The sequence below is a fragment of the Anastrepha obliqua genome, chromosome 4 (genome assembly GCF_027943255.1).
Source record: "Anastrepha obliqua isolate idAnaObli1 chromosome 4, idAnaObli1_1.0, whole genome shotgun sequence".
In the NCBI taxonomy this organism is placed as follows: Eukaryota; Metazoa; Arthropoda; class Insecta; order Diptera; family Tephritidae; genus Anastrepha; species Anastrepha obliqua.
Window position 1 is genome coordinate 58,679,940 of NC_072895.1, and position 24,440 is coordinate 58,704,379.

The 24,440-nt window shown below is 37.7% G+C and overlaps 1 protein-coding gene across 2 annotated transcripts in view; it reads left to right on the plus strand.

Moving 5' to 3' along the window:
• Nucleotides 1–18,951, plus strand: part of LOC129245525 (protein Atossa) — a 97,027-nt gene extending 78,076 nt beyond the window's left edge. For both annotated transcript variants that reach the window (XM_054883728.1, XM_054883729.1), the window contains 6 exons: nucleotides 8,779–10,348; nucleotides 10,419–10,555; nucleotides 10,673–12,914; nucleotides 12,973–14,112; nucleotides 16,831–17,321; nucleotides 17,477–18,951. In XM_054883728.1, coding sequence (XP_054739703.1) covers nucleotides 8,798–10,348; nucleotides 10,419–10,555; nucleotides 10,673–12,914; nucleotides 12,973–14,112; nucleotides 16,831–17,321; nucleotides 17,477–17,810 — 5,895 coding nt within the window. In that variant the 5' untranslated portion in view covers nucleotides 8,779–8,797 and the 3' untranslated portion in view covers nucleotides 17,811–18,951. The remainder of the gene's footprint in view (nucleotides 1–8,778; nucleotides 10,349–10,418; nucleotides 10,556–10,672; nucleotides 12,915–12,972; nucleotides 14,113–16,830; nucleotides 17,322–17,476) is intronic.
• Nucleotides 18,952–24,440: the final 5,489 nt, after the last annotated feature.

The window sequence follows — 24,440 nt, forward strand, 5'->3', positions numbered from 1 at the left end:
GGATTGCTGTAATGAATCCATTTTTCATCACCCGTCACGATGCGATGAAGAAAACTCTTCCTTTTTTGCCGCTGAAGCAGTTGTTCACAGGCGAAAAAACGACGTTCAACATCCCTTGGTTTTAACTCATAGGGAACCCAAATTCCCTGTTTCTGAATTATTGCCAAGGCGTGCAATCGATTGGAAATGGATTGGCGGGTAACTCCTAATACTGAAGCAAGCTCTTCTTGCGTTTGACATGGAGCCTCATTGAGCAATGCCTCCAATTCAGCGTCTTCGAAGGGTTTTGGCCTTCTTTCACGCGGACGATCGTCAACATTAAAATCACCGTCTTTGAAGCGACGGAAAAAATCTCGGCACGTTGTTTCACTTAAAGCAGCATCTCCATAAACTTTTTGTAGCTTTCGATGCGCTATGTTCGAATCGACTAACACACACTGCTGGCGGCATCTACTGACAAACAGCGGGAACTTAGTTGCGCAAGTAATAATAAGAAGAGGTCTCGTTAAAATGAAGAGACTACAGAGCAAGCCGGTCAAAGCTACGATCCTTTGGAAATAAACAGAATAAATTGGATTTCAAATTATCGAGGCGCACGCTAACTTTGACATAATAAGAGAATTTCAAGCCAGCAACAACGACAGACGCTTACCTACTATAAGAATCATTGAAGTCTTCCGCATAGCACTGCAGAAAGCTTATGCGTTGCAAAGTTTGGTTGACAAGGAAGGGAGCCATGTGTATAAAGTTACGTGAATGTACGAGTTAATCGGTATATCCGGTAAATCTTTCTGCAAAAGTAACTAGAAGGCGCTGAAAATTATTGAAAGGTCTTCTTATAGCGCTTTTTAAAAAGAAACCAACCGATTGACGACCTTTTACAAATTTGACAATATTTCTGCTTTTTATCTTGACACAGGTCCATTTTTTATTTATTTATTTATTTTTATTTTATTTCAATTGTAACTGATTTCCGAAGTAATTTTGTTCGCTGAACATTATTCTGACGTCCTAATGTGACATAATGTCATGGCTTTCTTACAATATATGTAAATCGAAAATTTTCATAATCTTTCAAAAGATGCGCCTAGATTTTTTTTATAAAACATGTTTCAGGTTTCACTAGTTTTTATTCAAAATAGGGATCTTAACAATTATATGTGAAAAATGCCATCATTTAAATATACATGCACGTCTAAAGGTAAAATTCGCCAAACAATCGATTCATGAATGCCTTACTTTTGAGAACATCGAGATATCGATGTTGAAGGTTGTTCAGCAACACTTTTCCTTACAGCAGCAATATTCCCAACAGAACGTCCAGTTTTTGGCCTACCAGTTCTTTCTATCCTCGGCGGAATCAGTTTCTTGAAATTTTTGAATTGTCGACTCATTCAGACGATTATTTCCACCAAACAAAATTATGAATTTCGCGATATGTTGTTCTTAAAGATCGACCATTTTCATAAAAAGTTTCAATAATTTTGCGTTGTTTCATTGTGAAAAATTGTACATCTGCCTACTTGACAAATGTCAAAGATAACATAAAAAAAGATACCATCTAGGAATTATTCACTACCGAAATCTTGGCGTCACCTTTGAAGAGCCCTTCATTTTTGCGTAAAAAACACTTGTAGACCAGTATAATGGATAGAAAACTACAGTGGAAACCCAAGGAGGGGAAAATTAAAAACCTTCAGTTGTCATTTAGTGCGCTACAGAAGTGCTATTGCTTAAGGTTGAAGCTGTTTTGAGGCTGAGTTTTGCTGGAGTTTTTTGCCTAAAGTAACACAGGTCTACAAAATTTATTTTTTCTTAGACTGTTTTTCGTTGTGATGTTGCTGTTGTTGTTGTTGTAGGAGCATAAACATTCCCCATACATATACGGGGAATGTTGCTGAAGTGACAGTCCTTGGCCGGATATAAATCCGGGTCGTTCCGGTTGATGTTGCTCCCTGAATATAGTTCCCGAATTCAAAAGTGTCCATCACATCATGGTTTTGTGAAAATTTAAGGCAAAAACCAATAGAAAAATGTTTGAGTGCTTTTATCCCAACTTTTCTCAAAAACCTCCTTCGCCTTATGATCAAATTAAAGTTTGAACTTAGGCTATATGTAAGTTCTAAAAAAGTAAAAACAAAAACCTGTGAATAAAATGGAGTTGATCCTTTAAGGTTCAGTGATTTTGATCGAATTACATATAATAATAATAATTACGGTCATGAAAATGACTACTCGTGGCTATTTCAAGTCACCCATCGCACAAAAATACATCGGAAAAGAGTTTTACATATAGAGAAAAATAAAAAGGGGATTCGATTTTCAACACGACTTGCTTAATTACGCTTTGGAAGCTTACTCACCACAGCCATTCTTATTTATTTGTATATTCAATAAAGAACATCCAATAAAAGAAAATTGTATTTGAATCAAATCCAAATTCAGAAAAAAATGAAAATTAATGCCAGAATCGCGTTATTTCGAAGTCGGCTACAAAATGACCTGACTGTAATGATGAAATTAAGTTATCCCAATAATCTGGAGTTATGATTATCAAGTGGACGCTGTACTTGTAAGCCTTCTATTTTGCGTTCACAATAAATTTCAATCAAATGTCCAAGATGAAAAGCTTCAAATGAGAGCTGCCCCTGTTCGGTGGCCATTATGTGTTGACCTACTTACGGTGTTATTGTGTTTAAGTTTGTTCGTTAACTACGAATTGACCTGCTTTTCTTATAGAGACAAGAGGTATGAGGTATGCTCTGACTTATATACATACATACATATTCATATACAAGGTATATGATATTATTTATGTACATATGTTTTCATGACTGCTGCTGCATCCGCATCCATATCCGTGTCCTTCGGCCTCCAAAATAGTTACACGTGCACCATTCATATTGCGGAAATTGCATTGTGTGCCACATTGTGTTGTTGTAGTTATTTCGATATTGTTTCTTTTGTAGGCGGTTTTGTTGTAACGTCCTCGTTACAATTTGCTATTCAATACGCGTTGAAATGTGAAAGCGATAAGGGCAGCAGCAGTAACAACAACAAGAACAACAATTAACCATGTAACCACTCTCATTGCGCCTCCGTGCACTACTGTCCTACTTTTCAAGACAGACCTCCCCCACAAGAGGAGTGACGAACGCGAGATGGGTTATGCCCATACATATGTCACACTACAAGCATATAAGCTAACATACAAGCGTATGTATGTATGTATGTATATGTAGCTGCATATGCATTAAGAAAATCCTTGTACTTGACAGACTACTCTCCGACTGTTGCTGCTTTTCACGCGCCCACTGCATGCTGCCCTTATATTGCGCATACATACTGATGTATGCATATACTTATATGTATGTGTGCATATGTAAGACATATTCGGCAACTGTTGCTATGCCATAATTTTTGCCATTTATGCCCTTATGTGTATGAACTCATGTGTATGCACATGCATATGCGTGTCTTTGATTGTGCATTATGTGCTATTGCACCATGACCCAGTTTAGCCACGAGCATCAAAAGTTAGGCGTTTGGCCGAGTTTTACCTCCAATATGTGGTGCGCATCTCAATGCTGTTCCACTAATGGAGGAGGTGCCCACAGTGGATTTCGAATCCGGAACTCATAAAATGTTTGTTATGCACAACGATTCGTCTCCGACGGCCGCGTCTAACGTGTACGGCCATATTTGCGTATGTATGAACATGCATGTACATACATACACACAACCATGCATATTTCGGTTTTTTCTATTCGACTCTCAATGCTACACTTCAATTTGCATTTGCGAGGTCACTTGCGAAAATTCTACGCCAGTCAACCTTTTGGACTGCAAATCCAAGCCAGCCAAATGATGGACTCTTGCCAATTAAAGGACACTTTTTGTGATGATTTCTCAGAGCTGAAGTATTACTGAAAGCTCTTAAGAAGACCCAGAACATTTTTCCTTTGTGAATATAGTTTTTGTTTTTTGTCGCAGGCGTTAACGGGGAGCTGTTAACCTTCCAAATTTTAATATGTTTTAAAGAATCAACAATATTATCCTCGGTGTATTAAATTCGATTTGTCGTAACCGAATTATTTGTGCGTTACATAGGGGCAGTCGATCGAGAGACTTTCATTTGTTTAACAAAATCAAGATGCATACCACAATTGGAATTGAAGCTTTGCTCGATACCATAAAAGATATAACTTATGGATAAATTTAACGGCCGCTTTTTAGAAGGTTAATAGCATAAATAGACGGTGGCGTTAATAGGGATTAACAACTTAATTCTGAATTATCTCAGGAATTAAGTGCAACTAATTGACGACTACTCTTGATTCCCATAATTTAAGCAAATTAGGGAAATGTTCGATGGCAACACTGCCGAAAAACGACAGTTAGTATCTATTGTGAATGAAAAATAATCAAACTTAAAAAAAAAAGAATAATAAAAATTGGATACAATTAATTGTTTGATATCTCGGAGCAGTTTGAGTAACTGCAATTTAAGGAGTTTTAATTTTTTTTATTATTATTTTATTGAACATTTGCCAAGAGAAATTATCATATATAATATCAATCTTTAAATTCTTTCTACCAAATTTACAGAAACGCACATAACTTCTTCAAATGTGAACGAGACGGTATCAATAAAACGGTCCGCGGATGACATATGGCAAAAATAAATTTTTTGTTTTTTGGTAGGACTGTTATAAGCTTACATGGCAAATTTTAGCGTGATATGTCACATAGTTTGTTTTCTGTGCTACTGTAAACAAGTCAAGCTCGAGTGTGTTCTTCGAATTTAACGATGGAAATTCAAGTTGAACAAAAAATTTGTTTGAAATTTTGTTATTCCAACAAAATTTCGGCTTCAGACACCTTAAAAATGTTGCAGACAACCTATGGGGACTCTGATCTATCGCGTGCACGTGTTTTCCAGTGGTACAAATCGTTCAAAGAGGGCCGTACATCGGTTGAAAACTTGCCTCATGAACGTCGTCCAGCAACATCAGTAAACGACGAAAACATCGGAAAAGCAAAGGAAATTGTGCTTGAAAACCGCACAAATCGCAAAATCGGTTAACGCTGAATATTATTTAGACGTTTTAAAGCGTTTGCGCGAGAACATTCGTCTTAAAAGGAAGGAATTGTGGGACAACAAGTCATGGTTCTTGCATCACGATAATGCACCAGCTCACACATCACGTCTTGTTCGCGATTATTTGAACAAAAATAATGTTAATATCGTTCCACAAGCACCGTATTCGCCTGATATGGCTCCATGTGACTTTTTCCTGTTTCCCAAGCTCAAGTTGCCGCTCCGTGGAAAACATTTTGAGACAATTGAAGTCATAAAAGAGAATTCGAAGAACACTCTCGAGCTTGACTTGTTTACAGTAGCACAGAAAACAAACTATGTGACATATCACGCTGAAATTTGCCGTTTTATTGATACCGTCTCGTTCATATTTGAGTAGAAGGTATTTCCTATGGGAGCTCGCGGTAACTTTCAAAGCGTTGGCCGCACGTGTGAATAAAAAAAAAACAAAAAAAAAAAATTGTCAAATTTGGTTTGGCCATAGAACATATTTAGTTGGAAGCATAAAAACCAACCTACTGCACATACCACCTTGATCAAAATGTTCCAGGGATATATTCAATGGTGTTCATGCCACTCGTAAACGATTGTTTGCTTTATATATCATTACCGAAACAGTTCCCCAAAATTTCTAAGGTTTTCGCACCATTGAATCCATCTTAAGGCAAAATTTGATATCAATTGTGGTTGCAAATTCAAATTCATTTTTAGAACTGTAAAAAATCGAAAACACGTGCAGAGGTAGATTTACGCCAGATGGCAATGGCGGTAAAATTTTGATGAAAAAACAACTCACATCAGTTGACTTAGAGCGTCTCCTGGCGGTATTTCCGGGAACGTTTGATCAAAGTCGTATGCCTATGCTCAAAATAATAGGAGCGCGAAAAATTACCAAGTTTTAACGCTTTTTTTTTGTATTTAATTTTTTTACGTATTTATAAAAGTATTCTACAACGAAAACATGTAATCCAAAGCTGAAAACTTTCTAAAAAAATTTAACAAATGAAAAAACAAAATACATCAGACTTTCCGAGAAATAAAATACTAAAAAATAGTTAAAATTTGCGCCCTTATTAATTTGAGTAAAGGTGCGTAATGCAATACGAAAATAACTAAGGCCCACTTTTTCAACACAAGTTTAACCGTACTTTAAATTTAAAATTGTTTTGAAATTCATCAAAGTTTTATTTATACAGAACTAGCGAAAACCCGCCCGTTCCGCTGGTCGTCTTTAAAAAAATCTAGATTAATTAATTAAATTAAGCCGAAAAATACTGTGTGTTTTTTATAAAAATTCCTGCGCATGAATAGTAATGAAAGAAGTTTTGAATAGTAGTAGCAATTAAATGTTTGATGTGATTTACTTGTTCTATTCCCCTCCGCTTTAACCCAGATATGTGTTCAGGTGCAAATGACTTTTTTGCGTGAAGTCTGATATAAAATAAGTTCTATTTACTCTTCTTAAATTTATACAAACTTTTCCAGGCGAAGTAAAAAAACTGACATATATTTGCTTCAACCGTATATTTGTGAGTACACAGGTAATACGTAAATATATGAATGATATAACATTAGCACAACCTTTCTGCAAAAAATTAAGGAAACGATCACCAATCACGCCGGCAATGATACAATGAATTTTTCACTATAACTGACTTCAGATTAACGTTTATATATTAATAAGCGTATATGTAACATTTTAAAATTTTTTCAGAATTTTTTTTTTAATTTTTAATAATAAGTGGTCTTCCTCTTCCTCTTCCTGTAGCTATTCCTTTTCCTCTTCCATCTCCAGCTTCATCTCCTTTCTTTATCCCGGAAACGGGCAGTAAAAATTACTTCACTTAAGGGGTTAGGGGTAGTCAGAGGCCCGAAAAAATGATGATTTTCACGAATTTTTTTTTGCTACTTAATTAATTTATTTAACAAAAATAAAAACATAATGTTTTAACTTGACTTCACCAAAATTTCAAAAAAAAAATTAATAATTGCAAAAGTTATCGCTGTTTGTGTGAAGCCCGTTTCTCCAGAAGTCCCTTGCGGTGAACATCACAAGTCCTTACAGATTCATCTAAAACCAATCGGACAAGAAAAATTAGTTTTATTAATAGATAATCGTGTGCCTGATCGAAGCTTTTTTTTTCAAAATGAACAAAATGGCGGCCTCAGAAAATTTTTTCCAGATTTTAGAAAAAAAAACCAACAATTAATTGTTAAAAAAAAATCGAAATTTTTGAAAAAAAAAAAATCCTTCGATCAGGCACAAGTTTTTTATGTTTTTCAAAAGCTGTATAAATTTTATTGAAATCTACGTAGCGGTTTTTAAGTTACAGTGTTCACCAGTTTGAAAAACATAGTTTTGAGAAAAACGCATTTAAAGTTTTGCTATCGGCTCCGGAGCGGCCGAGCGCCCTTTGTTAATTGTTGAATAACTTGAAAAGTATTTGTCGGATTCACTTCAAATTTTTACACAATATTTTTAAAACATTATACTTTAAGAAAATGCAAAACAAAAAAAATCGATTTTTTGAAAATTCTGACTACCCCTAACCCCTTAAAAGCTTTCATCAACAGCTTCCATCTGATACCCATATTGTACAAACACATCCAAGGGTACCTTGGTCAACCTTTTCGGCTATATCTCGAGACCCTGGTCACTCAGAGATCTAAAAAATACTCTGTATTAAAGCACTCATCAGTAGCTTTGATTTGATACCCACAATGTAAAAACACATCCTAGGGTTACCCGGGGCCTCGTTTTGGCCTTCGGCAGTGCCACCTGGTGGCGAGTGGAATCAATAAGCATATTATACTAACCTTCTCCGTGGAAAAAAAAATATATATACCAAATTTCATAATAATCGGCCCAGACACACACGACCAAAATGTATTCAATTCTAATGAATGCAACGCACCGCACACACACGCGTTTTCGGATTTCAACCAAACTTCACAGAAACCTTTGCCAAAGCAACACCAACAATGTGTGAAACTTTCATTGTTTTCCTTACACGCGTTGCTGAGATTACCCCGGACAAATGCACACTTTTTTTCGGCTTAATTTTTATATATTTAGAAAAATAACCTTGACAGGCCAATTTTAGGAACTGTGTCTTAACTCGTCACACCCTAGTTGACCTATTTAATTTTAATCAAGTGCTTTACTTATTTAAACAAAACATGGATTTGTGGGCAAGAAGGTTTTTACCACGAAGGGTAAGAGAGCTTTTTTGTAAAGTTGTTGGTCAAAAATAACCAACGTTTTTAATGTCTATGTTGTCATTTACCATTCGATTTTCTTTTAAATGATTTAAAATTTTCTTAGCAAAAATTGTCTGGGAACCCTAAAATAAACTAAAATCCATATTAAAAAAATGAAGGCACAATTAAAAAGAAAAAAATATTTAAATATAAAATCTTTTGAAAAACTTTTAGCTTTTCCTTGGGAATTCTGATTAGGACATCACCATGGTCACATTATTTCCGATTCTTTGTTCGATTCCCGATAAAAATTTACACAGCGATTTTATAAAAGAATGTCATAATATAAATACATATATATATAATACATATTAATGTTTTAATATAAATTAGCGCTCAAAAACACATACTAGTCTAAGCAATAAAGATTCAGTTCAATCGTTAACTCACCTCTTTTTCACCGCTTTTCATTTCAGTTAAACCAAATCAGCCAAAATGATACCAACCACAGTCAGCAGTTCCCCATCCACCACTACCGTTAGCGGTATTACCGTTAATAACCACAGTACAAGCAACAATGGTCAGCTGAACTCGTCGACGCCAACGTCTGGCTCTTCAATATCGACCTCCACCACTTCGCCACCCTCCGCACAAACGCCCTCGATCATGTTGGGACTAGCCTCTTTAATACTGGAGGGACGCGCCGTCGCCGATGATGAATATCAACCACAAATGATGCGTAACATAGCCGCTGGCAATGATGCTAGCGGTCTAAGTGGTAATGGGAGTGGTGTTGGAGCAGGCAGTACTGTTGGAGGCTTACACAATTACATCGCCAGCACTTCGTATGGGGTTAGTGGGAGTGGGAGTGGGAATGGGAATGGGAGTGGAAGTGGTGCTGTCGGTGGTGGGCGTCAATCGCCAACCTGTCGACCGTCAACATCTCGTGCAGCCGCCAGTTTTGGTGGTAATGTGGGAAGTGGACTTGTAATCAACATAACAACGAATCCGTATGCCTTTAATAACAGTAGCGTGAGTGGTGCGCATGCACGGGACTCTTCGCCCCTCTACATCGATCCATACAGCAACAGCAGCTCGGGCTCTGCATCCTCATCGGCCGAGAGTACACACCAACGTTGGACACAGAAATTGTGCCAATTACGGCAAGTATCGCCAGCCTCAAACCTCAGCACAACATACGAGCAGCCCGTGGCAGTGGAGGCTCGGGAACCAGAAATAGTTGCGCTTGCTATCAATGAATCTGGTGCTACTGATCGTGGTGACTTCGAGATTGTACGACGTACTTTACTCAATCGGGCAAACTTAAATGCAATGAGCAGTACGATGTCGACGACAGCAGCAGCAGTGAGTAGCAGTACTGGTGCGGGCAGCGCAGGCTCATCACCTGGGTCAGGCTCTGGCTCAGAAAACTTTTTGTTCTCACTGCAATCATTGGCGACGACATGTCTACGCAGCGGCAGCCCCTCAATAGAACCTAGTCTGAGTGGTATGGGTGCAACCGCTACTGGCACATCCAGTAGCTATCGTTTTGGGGCGATTTCGGCGTTATCCTCTCCACCGCCACTTCATTCGATGTACATGTACCGGGCCAACACACCGACAGCCTCAACGACAGCGCAACGCTTCCTTGAGCAACCTGGTTCTGGTAGCAGTTGTGGCAGTGGTGTACAGTCACCACGACCACATTGGTCACCGGCAGTAGATAACAATAGCAAATTGCATACAAGAGAAAGATATATGCGACATTCGGCAAACACTGGTGGGAGTCGGGGATTAGGACGCCTGCCATTACCAGGCACAGCAGTCAATACAACAATAGCGGCGACGGCAACAGCTACTGCAACAACAATAAATAACACAACGAAAGTGGCGGTTGCAGCGGCGACGGCTGCGGCAACAACAGCGTCCAAGTACCCACAACAGGGACCGCACTGTGATCAGTTCCTCAAGAAGATGGGCCTAGCAAAGGGAGAGGCCGCTGAAGCTGAGGACCATTTCTGTGATATGTCTTACGTCAACATAACTGTAAGTTGATGGGTGTATTTGCTTGGTAGGCGATTGTCTTTAATAAAAGAAATACATTTGTATTCTTCAGTGCTCCCGTTGGCGAGCGTACTGCCATAAAATGGAGGCGATAATCGGGCGTGGCGAACCGGTTTGCATAGAGGTTTACTTGGGACCGGTGAACCATAAAATTCTACTCGAGCAATGGATTATAACCCAAAGAGAAAAGTAAGTAGTTTATGTTCCAGATGTATGTCGTTCGGCAAAAGATTTATAAGCTTTTAAATTGATAATTGCATATGTATATATGTAGATGTGCTAAATTAACTGCATTTCTTTGTCTAGAGTTCCACCGCCCACCATGATGCTGCCGTCACTCTGCAGTGCAATACGCAGCCAATTGTATTTTTCTCAAATCAGTGCCTGGTGTGATCTGATTAAGAAATCGGATAAAACCATTTACGATACCGGACGTATTATCTTTCCCACGCCCACAGGCGCTGCCGGCGATCTAGCTACACCAGTGGGCAGTGCCGGTGGTGCAGGTATCAGCAGCAGCATCAACATCACACCGGGCACATCGCCAAATTCGCATACGCTTAATCAGCTCAACAATGCGCTGCAAGCGAATCGACGACCACGCCTCAATATATTCTACCGCATTAAGTCATTTGACTCCACTGCCTGCTTTAATTCAAAACCAAACGTACATAATTTTCCGAATGTCAACATTTCGGAGAATTGTAGCATTTCGGTTTGTCTCAAAAGTCTTCCACGCATCAACGGCGGCATACCGAAAATCGGTACAGTAATGTTATCCAGTCCTGGAACAACAGCAACAGCGACAGTAACCACAACGACAACGACAACAACAATGGCGGCAACAACATCCAAAGAAATAGCAAATAAAATCAAAACAACAAATGTAGCTACGCCAACAGCAACAGCAACATCAACAACGCTAGCATGGCCCGGTACGTCGTCGCCTTTGGCAGCTAGTTCGGGAACATCACATTCGCCGGCAACGTCCAAAGGTTGTACCAATAGCAGCGGTCCAGCCGCATTTCGCAATGGCAATAGCTATCTCAAGTCGGAGGATACGCCACGCAGCAGTCGTTCGAGCAGATGTGTGGTTGGGGCTACAGCCGCACCGCCTAATGTTGCAGCGGTCTCAAATTCTGCTTCGATTTCTGCAACCAGTGGCACTTCCCAATTACGTGTGTTCATAAACAGTCCCACTGTTAGCAATACGTTGCTCACAGCCGCTAGCTCCACCACTTCGACCTCCGCGACGTCTTCAACTTGCAGCTCTGCCACTTCAAATGCCTCTAGGGCATCTGTATCGAATAGCAGTAGTGGCGTTGGAGGCATTGTCAGTGGCAGCTCTAACAGGAACAGTACTGGCGACTGCGGCAGCAGTAAGCATGGCAATCGCACCAGCTGCACGCCAAGGTACAAATGTATATTTTTTATAGACGAAGAAGAGCTGCAGGCTGCCGATGAGGCGGACGGTGAAGTTTTTGGTGAAGAATACGATAATCAAAGTGATGCGGCAAATAGCACGGGAGATAGCATAACCAGCACAAGTGCTTTCAGTTCGGTCGCTAATATGTCACACCGTGAAAAGCAACTGATGAAGTACCGCAAGCGCATGTTAAAACGCGATAAAAAGCATCAACACCACCAGCGCAAGCCATTTTCAGCGGCATCGGAGCCGCCGTGTGAACAGCACGCGACAGTTGTTCCAGAGCGTAGACAGCAAGAATGTAAGGCGGTAAATGGCTGTCAACCAATGGAGGAAGGCGATGAGGATGTTCCAGTGTGTTGCACCGCCACGTTGGCGACGTTGCATGCACCCACCAGCACACACATTGAAATGATCTCAACGGGCACGCAGACACCACTAAGCTGCTGCCGGCAATGCGGATGCGAAAAGACGCTAGTCTGTCTACGTTGCACAGCTGCCGGCAACCGCCGAGAGCAGGCCATAGATGATCCCACCGAACAGGATGTCGACGATATGGACGACTCGACGGCATCGAGCATCAGCAGCAGCGAGATTATACACACGCCACGCAATAAGGCTGAATTGTTGCTGCAAGCCATACAACGCACGCCCAAAGTAGCAGCAGCTAAACACAAGAAAGAACAGCCACGTCAGCCGTGTGGAGCCAAATCACAAAACGATAATCACTTGAACGGTGTGCCATTGGCGAATTGTAATGCAGATCTCGCGACAGCTGTTGGTTTGTCTGATCATAGCAGCGCTGGGGACTTAAATGGGAGTACTGGTTCGGGTTGTCAAGTTTGCAAACGTCAAAAGACGCAACATAATTTTGGCAACAGCAATACCAATAGCGCAGAAGTACCTGCCGTAACTGGTGTACACTTGGCTGATGAAGGCGACGGCGAAGACGACATTGACGATGGTACAGATGATGATGGTGGGAAGAGGTATGGGGATATTGCATTCGCAGCGGAAGACGCCGAAAAATCAGATGCAAATCAATTGTTTGTTGTTGCCGAAGAAGAACTACCAGCAACGCCACTGTCCGTGCTACCTTTACGCACGGACGTAATGGAAGAGGTAAGTGCGTGAATTTTGTAAACTTAATATTTTAATAAATTTTCTTCTCACTTTGCAGGAATCATTTTCTTCATCCACTAAATTGACACCGCAAATCGATCGCTGCACACTTTCCAACTCGAGCGAACGCGCCGGCGGTGATCAGAGAGTTAGTGGCTGCAGACGCACCGAAAATCGTACACCGCCTAACATCACCACCCTCATGGAGGGTGAGTACTTCGATGAATCACAATTCAAAACACCCACCAGTGTAGCCAGCGGTATTAAGTATGAAAGTCTACAGCAGCAGGGCGCACAAAAGGCATTCCAGCACAAGCAAACACCGAAGCCCAATTTGTTGCAATTGCACTGCAGTTATCTTGGGCACGCCGATGACAACATCATGCAGACAGCTCTTGCTGCTGGCGATGGTTTTGGCGTATGTTATAACAACAACGAGTTGCCCATAAAGCTGCCTTGCTCAACGACCACCATCCAGGCACAAAACCATCCTCAACATGGCGGTCATAACGCGTTGCTGTTGCGCAAGGGTCTACCCAAAGTGAACCTCACACCCATCTTTTGCAATCCAGTGCCCGCTTCTACAAGCACCACCCTATCGAGCAGTCACTCTTCGCCGATACCCATTCATGGTGCTTCTCATGATAACACATTTTCCTTTGAATCGACATCGGTCAATTGCAGCGGCAATCAACTACAGCTGCACAATCAACTTATTCATTCCAGCAGCGGCAATGTTTACGGTTCTCCACTCACCACCGAAATCAATAATATACCTGTGCAAAAGTCATTTTCGGCACCAACGCTGCCCAATTCGCCATCCCTATCGCCACGTTTTGCCAAGCAGGCGGCAATCTATAAGCGTCGCTCACGCCATTTATCCGATCGATCCGATCGTTCGTCACTCGGTTCAGATGAACAATTATCCGATGAGGATTTAGAAAGTGGTAGTATGTATAGTCCAGTCACATCACCGTTGAAGCAATGTGCGCGCGTGGCAGCAGCTTTTGGGCGGAAGCCGTTGCTAGGTAATCTCGAAGAGTCGCTGTTGCAGAAGCGTTTGATGCCCAAGGTGGAAGTAATGGGTTTCAAAGTACTACTAGGCGCATCTGGCGGATTTTGTCCCACTCAGCTAACTATACCGGCAGGCGCATACTTTTACGAATTGCGGGGCGAGTCGCTGAGTACGCCATATGTGGTAAGTTTAACTAAGGAGACGTTGTAAGTTAATCATTACTTCGAAAAGGGAATGGCGGAATGTCCTAGTCCGGATATAAATCCGGGTCACTCCGCTTACGTAGAACCGACTGTCGTGGGAACGGAAAATAATTGTCTTTTTGGTGCATTCCTTTTCTTTTCGCAGTGTATCGGCGCTCTGAGGTTGGAGAAAACACTTCGCGTGTGCTGGCATTATAGAAGTGTTAGATATTACGCTAGCTTGAAGTGTTTTATTTCTAACCGTTCTTATTTACTGAGAAGCCACTTTGCCTAACGCAAAATACTCACAAAATGTGATAAATTCCAAATTATACAAAAACCTTACATCAACGTTGTGGAAATCGATTCATTTGGAGTGCTTTTAGTTTTCAATATGCGAAATTTTGTATTGGAGATATTACAAAATAAGTGCTTCAAGAAAATGATTTTAAAAGATTTTTATTCTTTCCTTTACAATTTTAAAAACTAGACTTAGCAACTTTTCTCTCTAAAAGATAGTACTCTGTTCGGAATTCACAGATAGAACGTTGGTTCGAATCTCGGTGAAACCAAAATTAATAAAAAAACATTTTTCTAATAGCGGTCGCCCCTTGGCAGGCAATGGCAAACCTCCGAGTGTATTTCTGCCATAAAAAAGCTCCTCATAAAAAATATTTGCCGTTCGGAGTCGGCTTGAAACTGTAGGACCCTCCATTTGTGGAACAACATCAAGACACACACCACAAATAGGAGGAGGAGCTCGGTCAAACACCTAAAAAGAGTGTACGCGCCAATTATATATAAGGTTGTCAAAAAAGTCTTGCGGTATTTTTATTGAATTTTCAATTGTTCATAAAATTGGTTATAATAATGCGATTTAAGTCAAATATGCGCCGTTTTGTGCGATGACGAGTTCCCAACGAGATGCCAACTTCATAATGCCCCTCTTATAGAAGCTCGCTTCCCTATTGTCAAAAAACTCGGAGAGCCAATTTTCACAGGACTCTCTTGTGGACAACTTCCGACTACCAAGCTCGTTCGCCATGGACAGAAATAGGTGGTAATCACTTGGTGCGAGATCCGGACTATACGGTGGATGCAAAAGAACCTCCCATCCGAGCTCCCGGAGCTTCTGGCGCGTCATCAAAGATGTGTGTGGCCTGGCGTTCTCCTGATGGAAGAGAATTCGGCCTCTGTTGATCAAAGATGGCCTCTTCTGCATGAGTGCTGCATTCAAGCGGTCCAGTTGTTGGCAGTACAGGTCCGAATTGAGCGTTTGGCCATAGGGGAGCAGCTCATAGTGGATGGTTCCCTGCCAATCCCATCAAACACACAGAAGAACCTTCCTGGCCGTCAATCCAGGCTTGGCCACCGTCTGGGTAGCTTCACCGCTTTTCGACCACGACCGTTTGCGCTTCACGTTGTCGTAAGTGACCCACTTTTCATCGCCAGTCACCATCCGCTTCAAAAACGGGTCGATTTTGTTGCGATTCAGAAGCGATTCGCATGCATCCATACGGGCAAAAATGTTTTCTTGCGTCAAGTCGTGTGGCACCCATACATCGAGCTTCTTTTTGAATCCAAGCTTCTTCAAATGGTTTATAACGGTTTGATGACTCATGCCCAGCTCTTGGCCGATGCTACGGCTGCTACTATGCCGGTCTCTTTCGATCAATTCAGCAATTTTATCGCAATTTTCGACGACAGGCCTTCCGGACCGTGGCGCATCTTCGATCACCTCTGCACCTGAACGAAAACGTTGAAACCATCGTTGTGCGGTGGAAATGGAAACTGTATCGGGTCCATAAACTGCACAAATTTTATTGGCAGCATGAGATGCATTTTTGCCTTTATCGTAGTAGTTCTGTAAAATATGCCGTATTTTCTCTTTATTTTGCTCCATGTTTGCGACGCTATAACTCACGAACGACTAAAAGCAAACAACAATTAATCAAACACGTGTTAGCACGTGAAAAGAGCTTTCCAAAAAGCTCTAGCGTGAACCGATGCGACGAATACAACTAGAACTACGCGCTTGCAAAGACAAGCTTGCGGAAATACCGCAAGACTTTTTGGCCAACCTTATATATATATATATATGTATATTTTCGTACAATTTCACAATAATTTTTCGACAAAGTTGTGCTCTCTTCAGGCTGTGGGAAAGCTGGCAACATGAACCAGCAACATTTTTCATCGCTGTTCAAATTGCATTAGCCATTTAAAAATTCGTGAAAAATGACAGTTTGACGAATTTAAAAATTGTGTTCAAATTGTAATTCTGCAAAAATTGTAAAAATCAGCTAACAATTTTTGTTTAATAGTGGAATGCGAAAAAAATGGAAATACACGAATTCACAATTTATGCAGTTACTATACCAGATGCTTCTTCTAATAACGAGAGATTTTTTACTTTAAATTATCCTGTTTTGATTCCTTTTAATTTTATTTGTTTATTTTTGACAATAGCTGGCAATTTTGCCAGCGAAGTTTCACGGCTGTGATTAGAGTATTGCACTTAAGATAGCGACATACCAAAAAAGTGCAGTAGTAGGTGGCTACAAAATCCTGTTGAGTTTTACAATTTTTGTTTTGGTTAACAGTGCCACACACTTTCCTCCATACAGAGTATAGTCGAATTTTCAATTTTTTTAACCGTCCATCAGTCATTATTTAACTTCATATTTTAATTTTTGTTTATTCATTTATTAATTTTCAGTGTGAAATACGTCTACCACGCAAGGGCTATTCGGTGCCACGTGTCGGCACTGTGCAAGCAACTCTGCTAAATCCTGTGGGCACTGTGGTGCGTATGTTCGTCATACCGTACGATATGCGCGACATGCCGCCATTACATCAAACCTTTATAAGGCAACGTATACTGGCCGAGGCCAGTACCAATGAAGCGGCCACGCAGAATGTGCGGCAGACCAATTATAATGTGAAGCAGCAAATCGATAGTAACGGCATGGCCTACACTAATGGCTTTGGCAGCGGTGGTGATGGAGTTGGAACTCTAAACGTAGACAATAGCAACAGTGATTGTTATCAAAACAACAATAACAACAAATCTAATAATGATAATACCACTAACAATACCAAAAACAAATATCGTCTATCACCTAGTGGTGGCCTGCATGGCGAAAGTAATCTCGGACACTTCATATCCGCTGAGCATATGAAACGCCTCCGTTATTCCATACATTTGAGGTAAGTAAAGGTAGCAAAATTTATGTAAAATGCTAATTGGAAATCTGATAAACATAATTTTAAGTATCAACCAAACGTATCTTTGGTTTTCTCCCATTTAGTTTTCCAAGAAAGCCTCTTACTCTCTTTCTCTCTCTCTCTCTCTTTTAATTTAGATTCCAAACGTCACGCTCGGGTCGTCTATCGCTGCACACCGATATACGCTTGTTGATCTCACGCCGCACCGATTGTGATACGGCAGCGGCACATGCCAAGGGCGTTCTAGAGGCGCCCAATGATCTCGTCACCGACACCGTTATGCCGACAAATCCCAAATATAGCGCACGTCAAGACCAAAGTAACGGCGGCAGTTCTGCGGGTAGTAGTAGTAGTACAAATGTCATTGCCGCTGCAGCTGCCGCAAAATATAGTACAAGTACAACAACAACAACAGGAACGGCAACAACAACAACTAACAACAGTAACGGTAGCGGGAGCAGTAAAATTTAGTAGTTGGTGCGGGCAGTGCGCACACAAACACATCATTATTTTTTGCTATTTTGGAAGCAGTTGCGTTTACGTTTGCAACACTGGCACTGCAGTTATAATTAAGCAACGAAGAGGTATCGTAGAGGAGCAGCAGCAGAGGGTGGAGAGCGAGCAGAGACTAATCAAACAAAACAAAAACAAAAAACACAAAAGCAAGCAAAAACAATCGGCAACAGCAAACTGTTGGGTTGGAGTGTAGTCAATTTATGTAGTGTCAACATGCTTTTCACCTGCAATTGGTGTGCAATAATAACAACAACAAATTTGTTTCTTTCTATTTTTCAATTTAAGGTAGTACTACACTACTGCGCCAACTATTTCGATTTCCATAATTTACTTTATATATATGTACATATATACCCACCTCATTTCATTCACACACGCCTTTCCAACCAGCGAAACACTCCAATACAAAATGCTAAGTGTGCAGAACATTTTGGCATTTTGCTTATTGGCGCCTTCATTTCCACACACAAATCAACACTCACTCGTACATGCGTACATACATACATGCTCATCAACTAAATACCTTATGTACAATTCGATACAAAAATATTGTGTAAATTTATTTATTTTATAAATATTACTTAAATATAATTTTTTTTATTAAAGTATCATAAACATACATTATACGATATATTATATATTTTTTAACAATTGAAAAACAATACAAATTGAAATGAAATTTGCAAAATTATTGAAAAACAAAAACAATTAAATATGAAATTCTTGAAATGAAAATTGCTTTGGAGTGTGCGGCATATAGTGAAGTTTCAGTTGCAGGTGTCTTTTGAGACTTTTTCTGTCATACGATTTTTTTTTGTGCAGCATGGCACGTAAAGCATCGCATATTTGTATATGTAAGTAGGCAAATCAAGCTGAAACTAATATTCAGTGGAGGTGATGTTGATCGGTATAAAAGCTCAAAGTAAAATATCTGAATCTGATTGTGCATATAAGTACAGTGCTGATTGACAATTAAATCGGTGGATGCAAGGCTTAAGAAAAAATGGAATATGTGCTACGCCTTCGCTAATTCGCTAATGCAAATTTTAATTACATTCTATAATTAATTTCGAAAAAGGCGCATCAACTATTATATGTTGTTTTTTTTTTTTTAAATCCACCGCTCTACCTATGAATGTGTGGCCGGTTGCTGCTGCCGAGGCAAGGCGGGCTTGTTTCTCTTCCCTTTTTATGTAGTTTTATTCGTTGTTTTTTCACATCGATTTCGAATTTATGTTGAAATGTGAATATGTGCAAACGCTAATATCGATCCATTTTGTATGAATGTAAGTTAGTTATATGTAAGTGTGTATCGGAATAAGTGTGCATGTGTGTGGTAGTACTATTTATTAATTTTTGATTTTTTTATGTTGCTATTAACAATATATTGTGCTTTTCGAAAACCAAACCTGTGAATTGGGTAAATTGTCAAAGAGACCAAATTGAATTGTCAAAGTCAAACCAGATGAATAGCGAAACTAATGACAAAAATGTTTTTTTTTGTTTTTTTTTTATTTTTTGTATTTCGTTTTAATAAGCTTTCAAGTTTTCGAAAATTCGTGATATTCAACTTCTTTTTCTCTTTGTTTTTTTCTTTTAAAATAACGTACATATGCTGAAGTAGCACTCAAATGTTTTATTTACTTTGAGTCCAATTTTGTGCCCCAAAAAAATGTTGCAATAAATGCCTGAAAAATGAGTAACGCTTGGCGCCAGGTCTAGGCTATAAGGCGAATGCGATGCAACCTCTCATCCAAGCACGCGGAGATTTTGACGTGTCGCAAACGGTTCTTTTACGTCAATTCGTTTGGCACCTGCCCGTATATGGAGCTTCTGCTTGAGATGATTTCGAGTAATGCACTTTTACAAGAGAATACTAAGAGGTTTTCTTAACGCATTGACCCCTAACTATTTATTTAGTGAGCTCAATGCTGGTTTGTTAATAAAACAACATTTGATAGTTGTTGCTATTATTTATTTGTTGATAAATCGTTACATATATTTTTTTAATTTATTAAATTTTTTTTTTTTGAAATTCCTTAAATTGTTCTTTAAATTCCTTAATTTTGTTTTTAACTTCCTCACATTTTTTAATTTCTCAATTTTTTTGAATTCGTTAGTATTTTTGAATTCGTTAATTTTTTGTTTAATACTTTTAATTTTTTCTCAATTTTTTCGTTTTAAATTCTTTGAAAATGTTAAATTTACAAAAAACAATCAATTTTGTTTCTATTAAATGCAAAATTCGCGAACTTTTTATTTACAGTTCTGTTTTACTAAAATATTTTCTAAACTTATTTCTTTATAATTCTAACTGATTTCCGTTAATAGCAAATATGTACAATACATATGTACATATATTAATTGTGTGTGGGTGTGTTAGTGAAAGTGTGTATGTAAGCATTTCTGTGATACGATATGAGCGTATTGCATTTACGATATTTGACGAATAAAATGGAAGTGATTTTTATGTATAAACAAAAACAAAAACAAAAACAAAAACTAATTAACAAGTACTATAATTAATCAATAAAATAATGCGTACAATAGTAGAGCCAAACAAACATACATACATACATATGTATATATATGCATATATGTATAAATGTATAAATAAATATTTATAATGCAATATTCAGTATATGATTTTATTTTACGATTATTATTTAATATTTACCGCTTACTTCCAAACCATACACTTATTAATTCTTACAATTAGTTATTAATGAAAATAAATATTTTATAAATACATAGTTGCATATACATACATACATATACAAATGAAAGTGTTCTTTATTATTGTCAATAAATTTTCCAGCAATGGTTATTTACAAATTGATTCGTTTAAATAAAAAGTATTTACTAATTAAATATATGTAATTTATTTTTGTTTTGAATTTGCAATGTACACACATACATACTCAACGTAAGTATGTATGTATGTATATTAGGGTGGGCCAATTTGTATGGAACGTTTTTTTTCGACACCGCTCATAGCAGTTTCGAATTCTACATAAAATTATAAGAGAAAAAGTCCATTAGAGCATAGCTCTAAAGCTAATTTCGAGCCCTATCTTTAAATAATACGAAAGTAGAGATGGAGTTGTGGCTATGAAGATAGAAAGTAGAAAAAAACACCTTGTGATAAAAGTAAAAAGGAGCTTAAATCAAAAAAATTTGATAAACGTTAATTGTAACAAAATGATTTTGGGCAATAAATGAAATGAAATGAACAAAAAAAAAATTTGAAAATTTTTATTATTTTTTGTTGTTTTTAATTTTGTTAGCTATTTTAAACTTTTCTCTTTATTTAAAATTTTTTTCCACATATTTTCAATTTTTTTTGCAAGTTTTAGTTTAACTTACATATAAAAAATTACTTACCACTTTTTCCACATTAAAAAAAGTTTGCAGCGCCATCTAGCGATTCTTTAAATAAACAGTAGAAATCCAAAATAAATTCTGAGTACTAAAAATATCTTAGTAGTAGTATTTAAAATAAAAAAAAACGTTCATAGTACTTTACTTTTTATTCATTTTCATATTAACTTCGTATTAATTATAGATATTTTTCTTTAAAATTAGGCTATGCTCTAATGGACTTCTTTCCTTATAATTTTGTTTAAAATCCAAATCTGCTAGAAACGATGTTGAAACAAAATTTACCCGCCCTAATGTACTATAAGCAATTAAAAGTGCATGAAACGTGCATCATACATAATCATTCATGCATAAAAATGTATGCAAATAGTTATAAAAATGTATTTGTAGTATAAAAACACACTGGGCCTTATGCGTAAGGAGTGAACTTTATCTCAGACTAAATATTCTAAGTAAAGACTTGTTAAACTTTCTACAAGCTAGCGCTCATGATGTGAGGCAGAGTTTGAACTCACATAAACAACACTTTACAATTTACCCATCTACAAAACGCTGCTTTGACTTCACAAATTAAGTCTGATCTAAAGCTCACTTTTTATGTACGTACATTCATACATACATACATATAAGGCTCATTAAGTAAAAGAAAACTAGTAACGAAAATGTATTGATTTTTGCCACATATCCCCGCCGCCTTTGAAAAACAAAAAAAATTTAAATATGTACAATAATTATTAAATTTATAAATAATATTTTTAGCAGGGGTGTGATCAGAGGCGTTGTAGCTGCAATAGTTGTTTTTTTTTTTTTTGTTGTCCTAACATTACAATAATAGATGTGTATATTTGTGCGTGTAGAGGTTAGCAATAAAAAAGGAAAACTACATACATACATGCATATATAAAAAAAATTTACTTTTCCTGTTGTAATACAAATTAATGTGATTTAAGGTATAGATGTTTGCGAAATGTGCATAAGACTTAGTTCAAGGCCAACATATGTACATACATACATACATATGCATATACCATATAACGTTTATAGTAATAATATAAAGTATGGCGGCAGTCAGTTTGATGTACGCGCGTTTGAAGTTTCTTTATTTTCATTTCCGATATTAACCCATATCGGCTCTAGATGCTAAATTGTTATATTTTTTTCAGCACTCTTACTTATGCATAAAACCAAAAACATATGTAAAAAAAAAACAGTTTTGAGCATTTTTTGTTGTAACAGCATAAACATTCCCCATAGATAGAGGGGAAATGCTGCTGAAGTGAAAGTCTTTGGCCAGATATATAGTAAATCCGGGTCGTTCTGGTTACGTGGAACCGACTGTCTTGGGAACGTAATTTTTTCCGTAACGTATTTTTTTAATTAATTTTTTTTGCACAACTGCTTAATTCTGCTTCTGTGACATGTTTTTCGTTTCCATTATTTAATTTTAAATTTCACAAAAAAAAAAATTACTATGCGGGTGATATACATACATATATCAGATTTAAAAAAAAATTGCTATAACAGCCAAGTCCCCGTACTGAAAAATAATGTCTTGGCTGCCTGCCACACTTTATATCACTGCACTATGGTATATGTATACATAAATATGTACACATGCGTATATAATATATGTATATATTTTCTATAAACAACAACAAAAACAAAGAAAAATAATGTACTGTACAATTTACAGTTCATACACCAAACAACTTTAGAGAAATGGGGGTATTCGAAGTTAACCGCAGTGAATTCGATTTCCAACTTCGAAGAGAAGAAAAAACATGAAATTTTTTATATTACAATTAATCATCATAGAAAGTTTAAAAAGAGTAAAATTAAATTTCGAAATTCCTCTTCTAAGTTACTTTGGGGTAAAAAGAGCTGCTGTACCAGTTTCATATTTGTATTTTGTTGTTACAATTGAATAGAGAAAAATGTTGAGGAGTTGAGGCATTCAAGTCCCACTGTGAATGAGCAATTTTCGACATGCCATTTGGACAGACAGACCCCACAGACTACCAAACAGTCAGCATGTGAAGGTACTTTGCACGACACTAACCACCTATTCCAGGTATCCTCTTACACCCACTCGTCTAACACAACTCTGTGGAAACACTATGTTTCCTGGACCTTCCTGTAGAGGAGATTGATGACGACGACAATCGATGACTTCACTGCGCTTAACACGGTTTTGTAAACTCCTACAACGACAATTGACGGACATTCAAGTCTGCTTAAGAAAGCGATGATAATTCAAGTGACCCTCAATATTTCCAAAATTGCTATAGAATTTATTTAAAAGCAATTTTTACTAAAAATATAAATATTAAAAAGTACAGTGATGTCATGTCAATTATGCATCCACTTAGAGGAAAGGCAATTTACAAGGTTTGCAATACATACATATGTATGCATGTATATAAAGTTGGGAATGATTTGAAATCAGATCATTAGCTCAAATGTTAAACGTTTGAAAACGATTTCATACTGAAGTCGCAATCTAATGAAAAGCGCAATTTAATAAAAAAAAGCCATTTCGAGTCAAAAGAATGAATAACGATTATTAATTTTCTAACGCAAATCTCAAAGTGGCATCAAGAAAAAATGTGGCTTATCTAATCTGAACTACGTTGAAACAATTCATAAATGCAATTTGAGTCTAAAACACTTATATAAAAAGTTTCAGTTGCTCGTACGAAAATTTAATGTCAAAAAAAGTGCACCTTTTTTATTTTTTAATCAAATTTGTAATATTTTAAAATTATGCAATATTTTCGAAAAAAAAAATAGTTGTGTATTATTTATATACTATATATAATTTTAATTACTTATAACATTACATCGCATTGTAATGCGATGTCACACACCAAATTTCGAACATAATTGCTTTTTATAGATTTTACTTATTCTTTTACAATGGTACTTTAGTTGAATAAAAGTTTGAAAAAAGCAGCGTTTGCTTTGATAATTTTTTCCACCTACTGTAAATGTCATTAAAGCATCCATTACATTTGTCTAAATTTGAAAAAAGTAATAAAAATTCGATTTATTAAAAATGAAAAGCGCGAAAGAAAAAAGTAACCACATTACAAATATTGTTTCTGAAAGCAAAAAAATTTACCCAACAAGTACTAAAAAATATTGATGACGACTCGCTATCCTTAACTTATGTATTTTGGATCTTGTCCGATTGTGACATTCTCA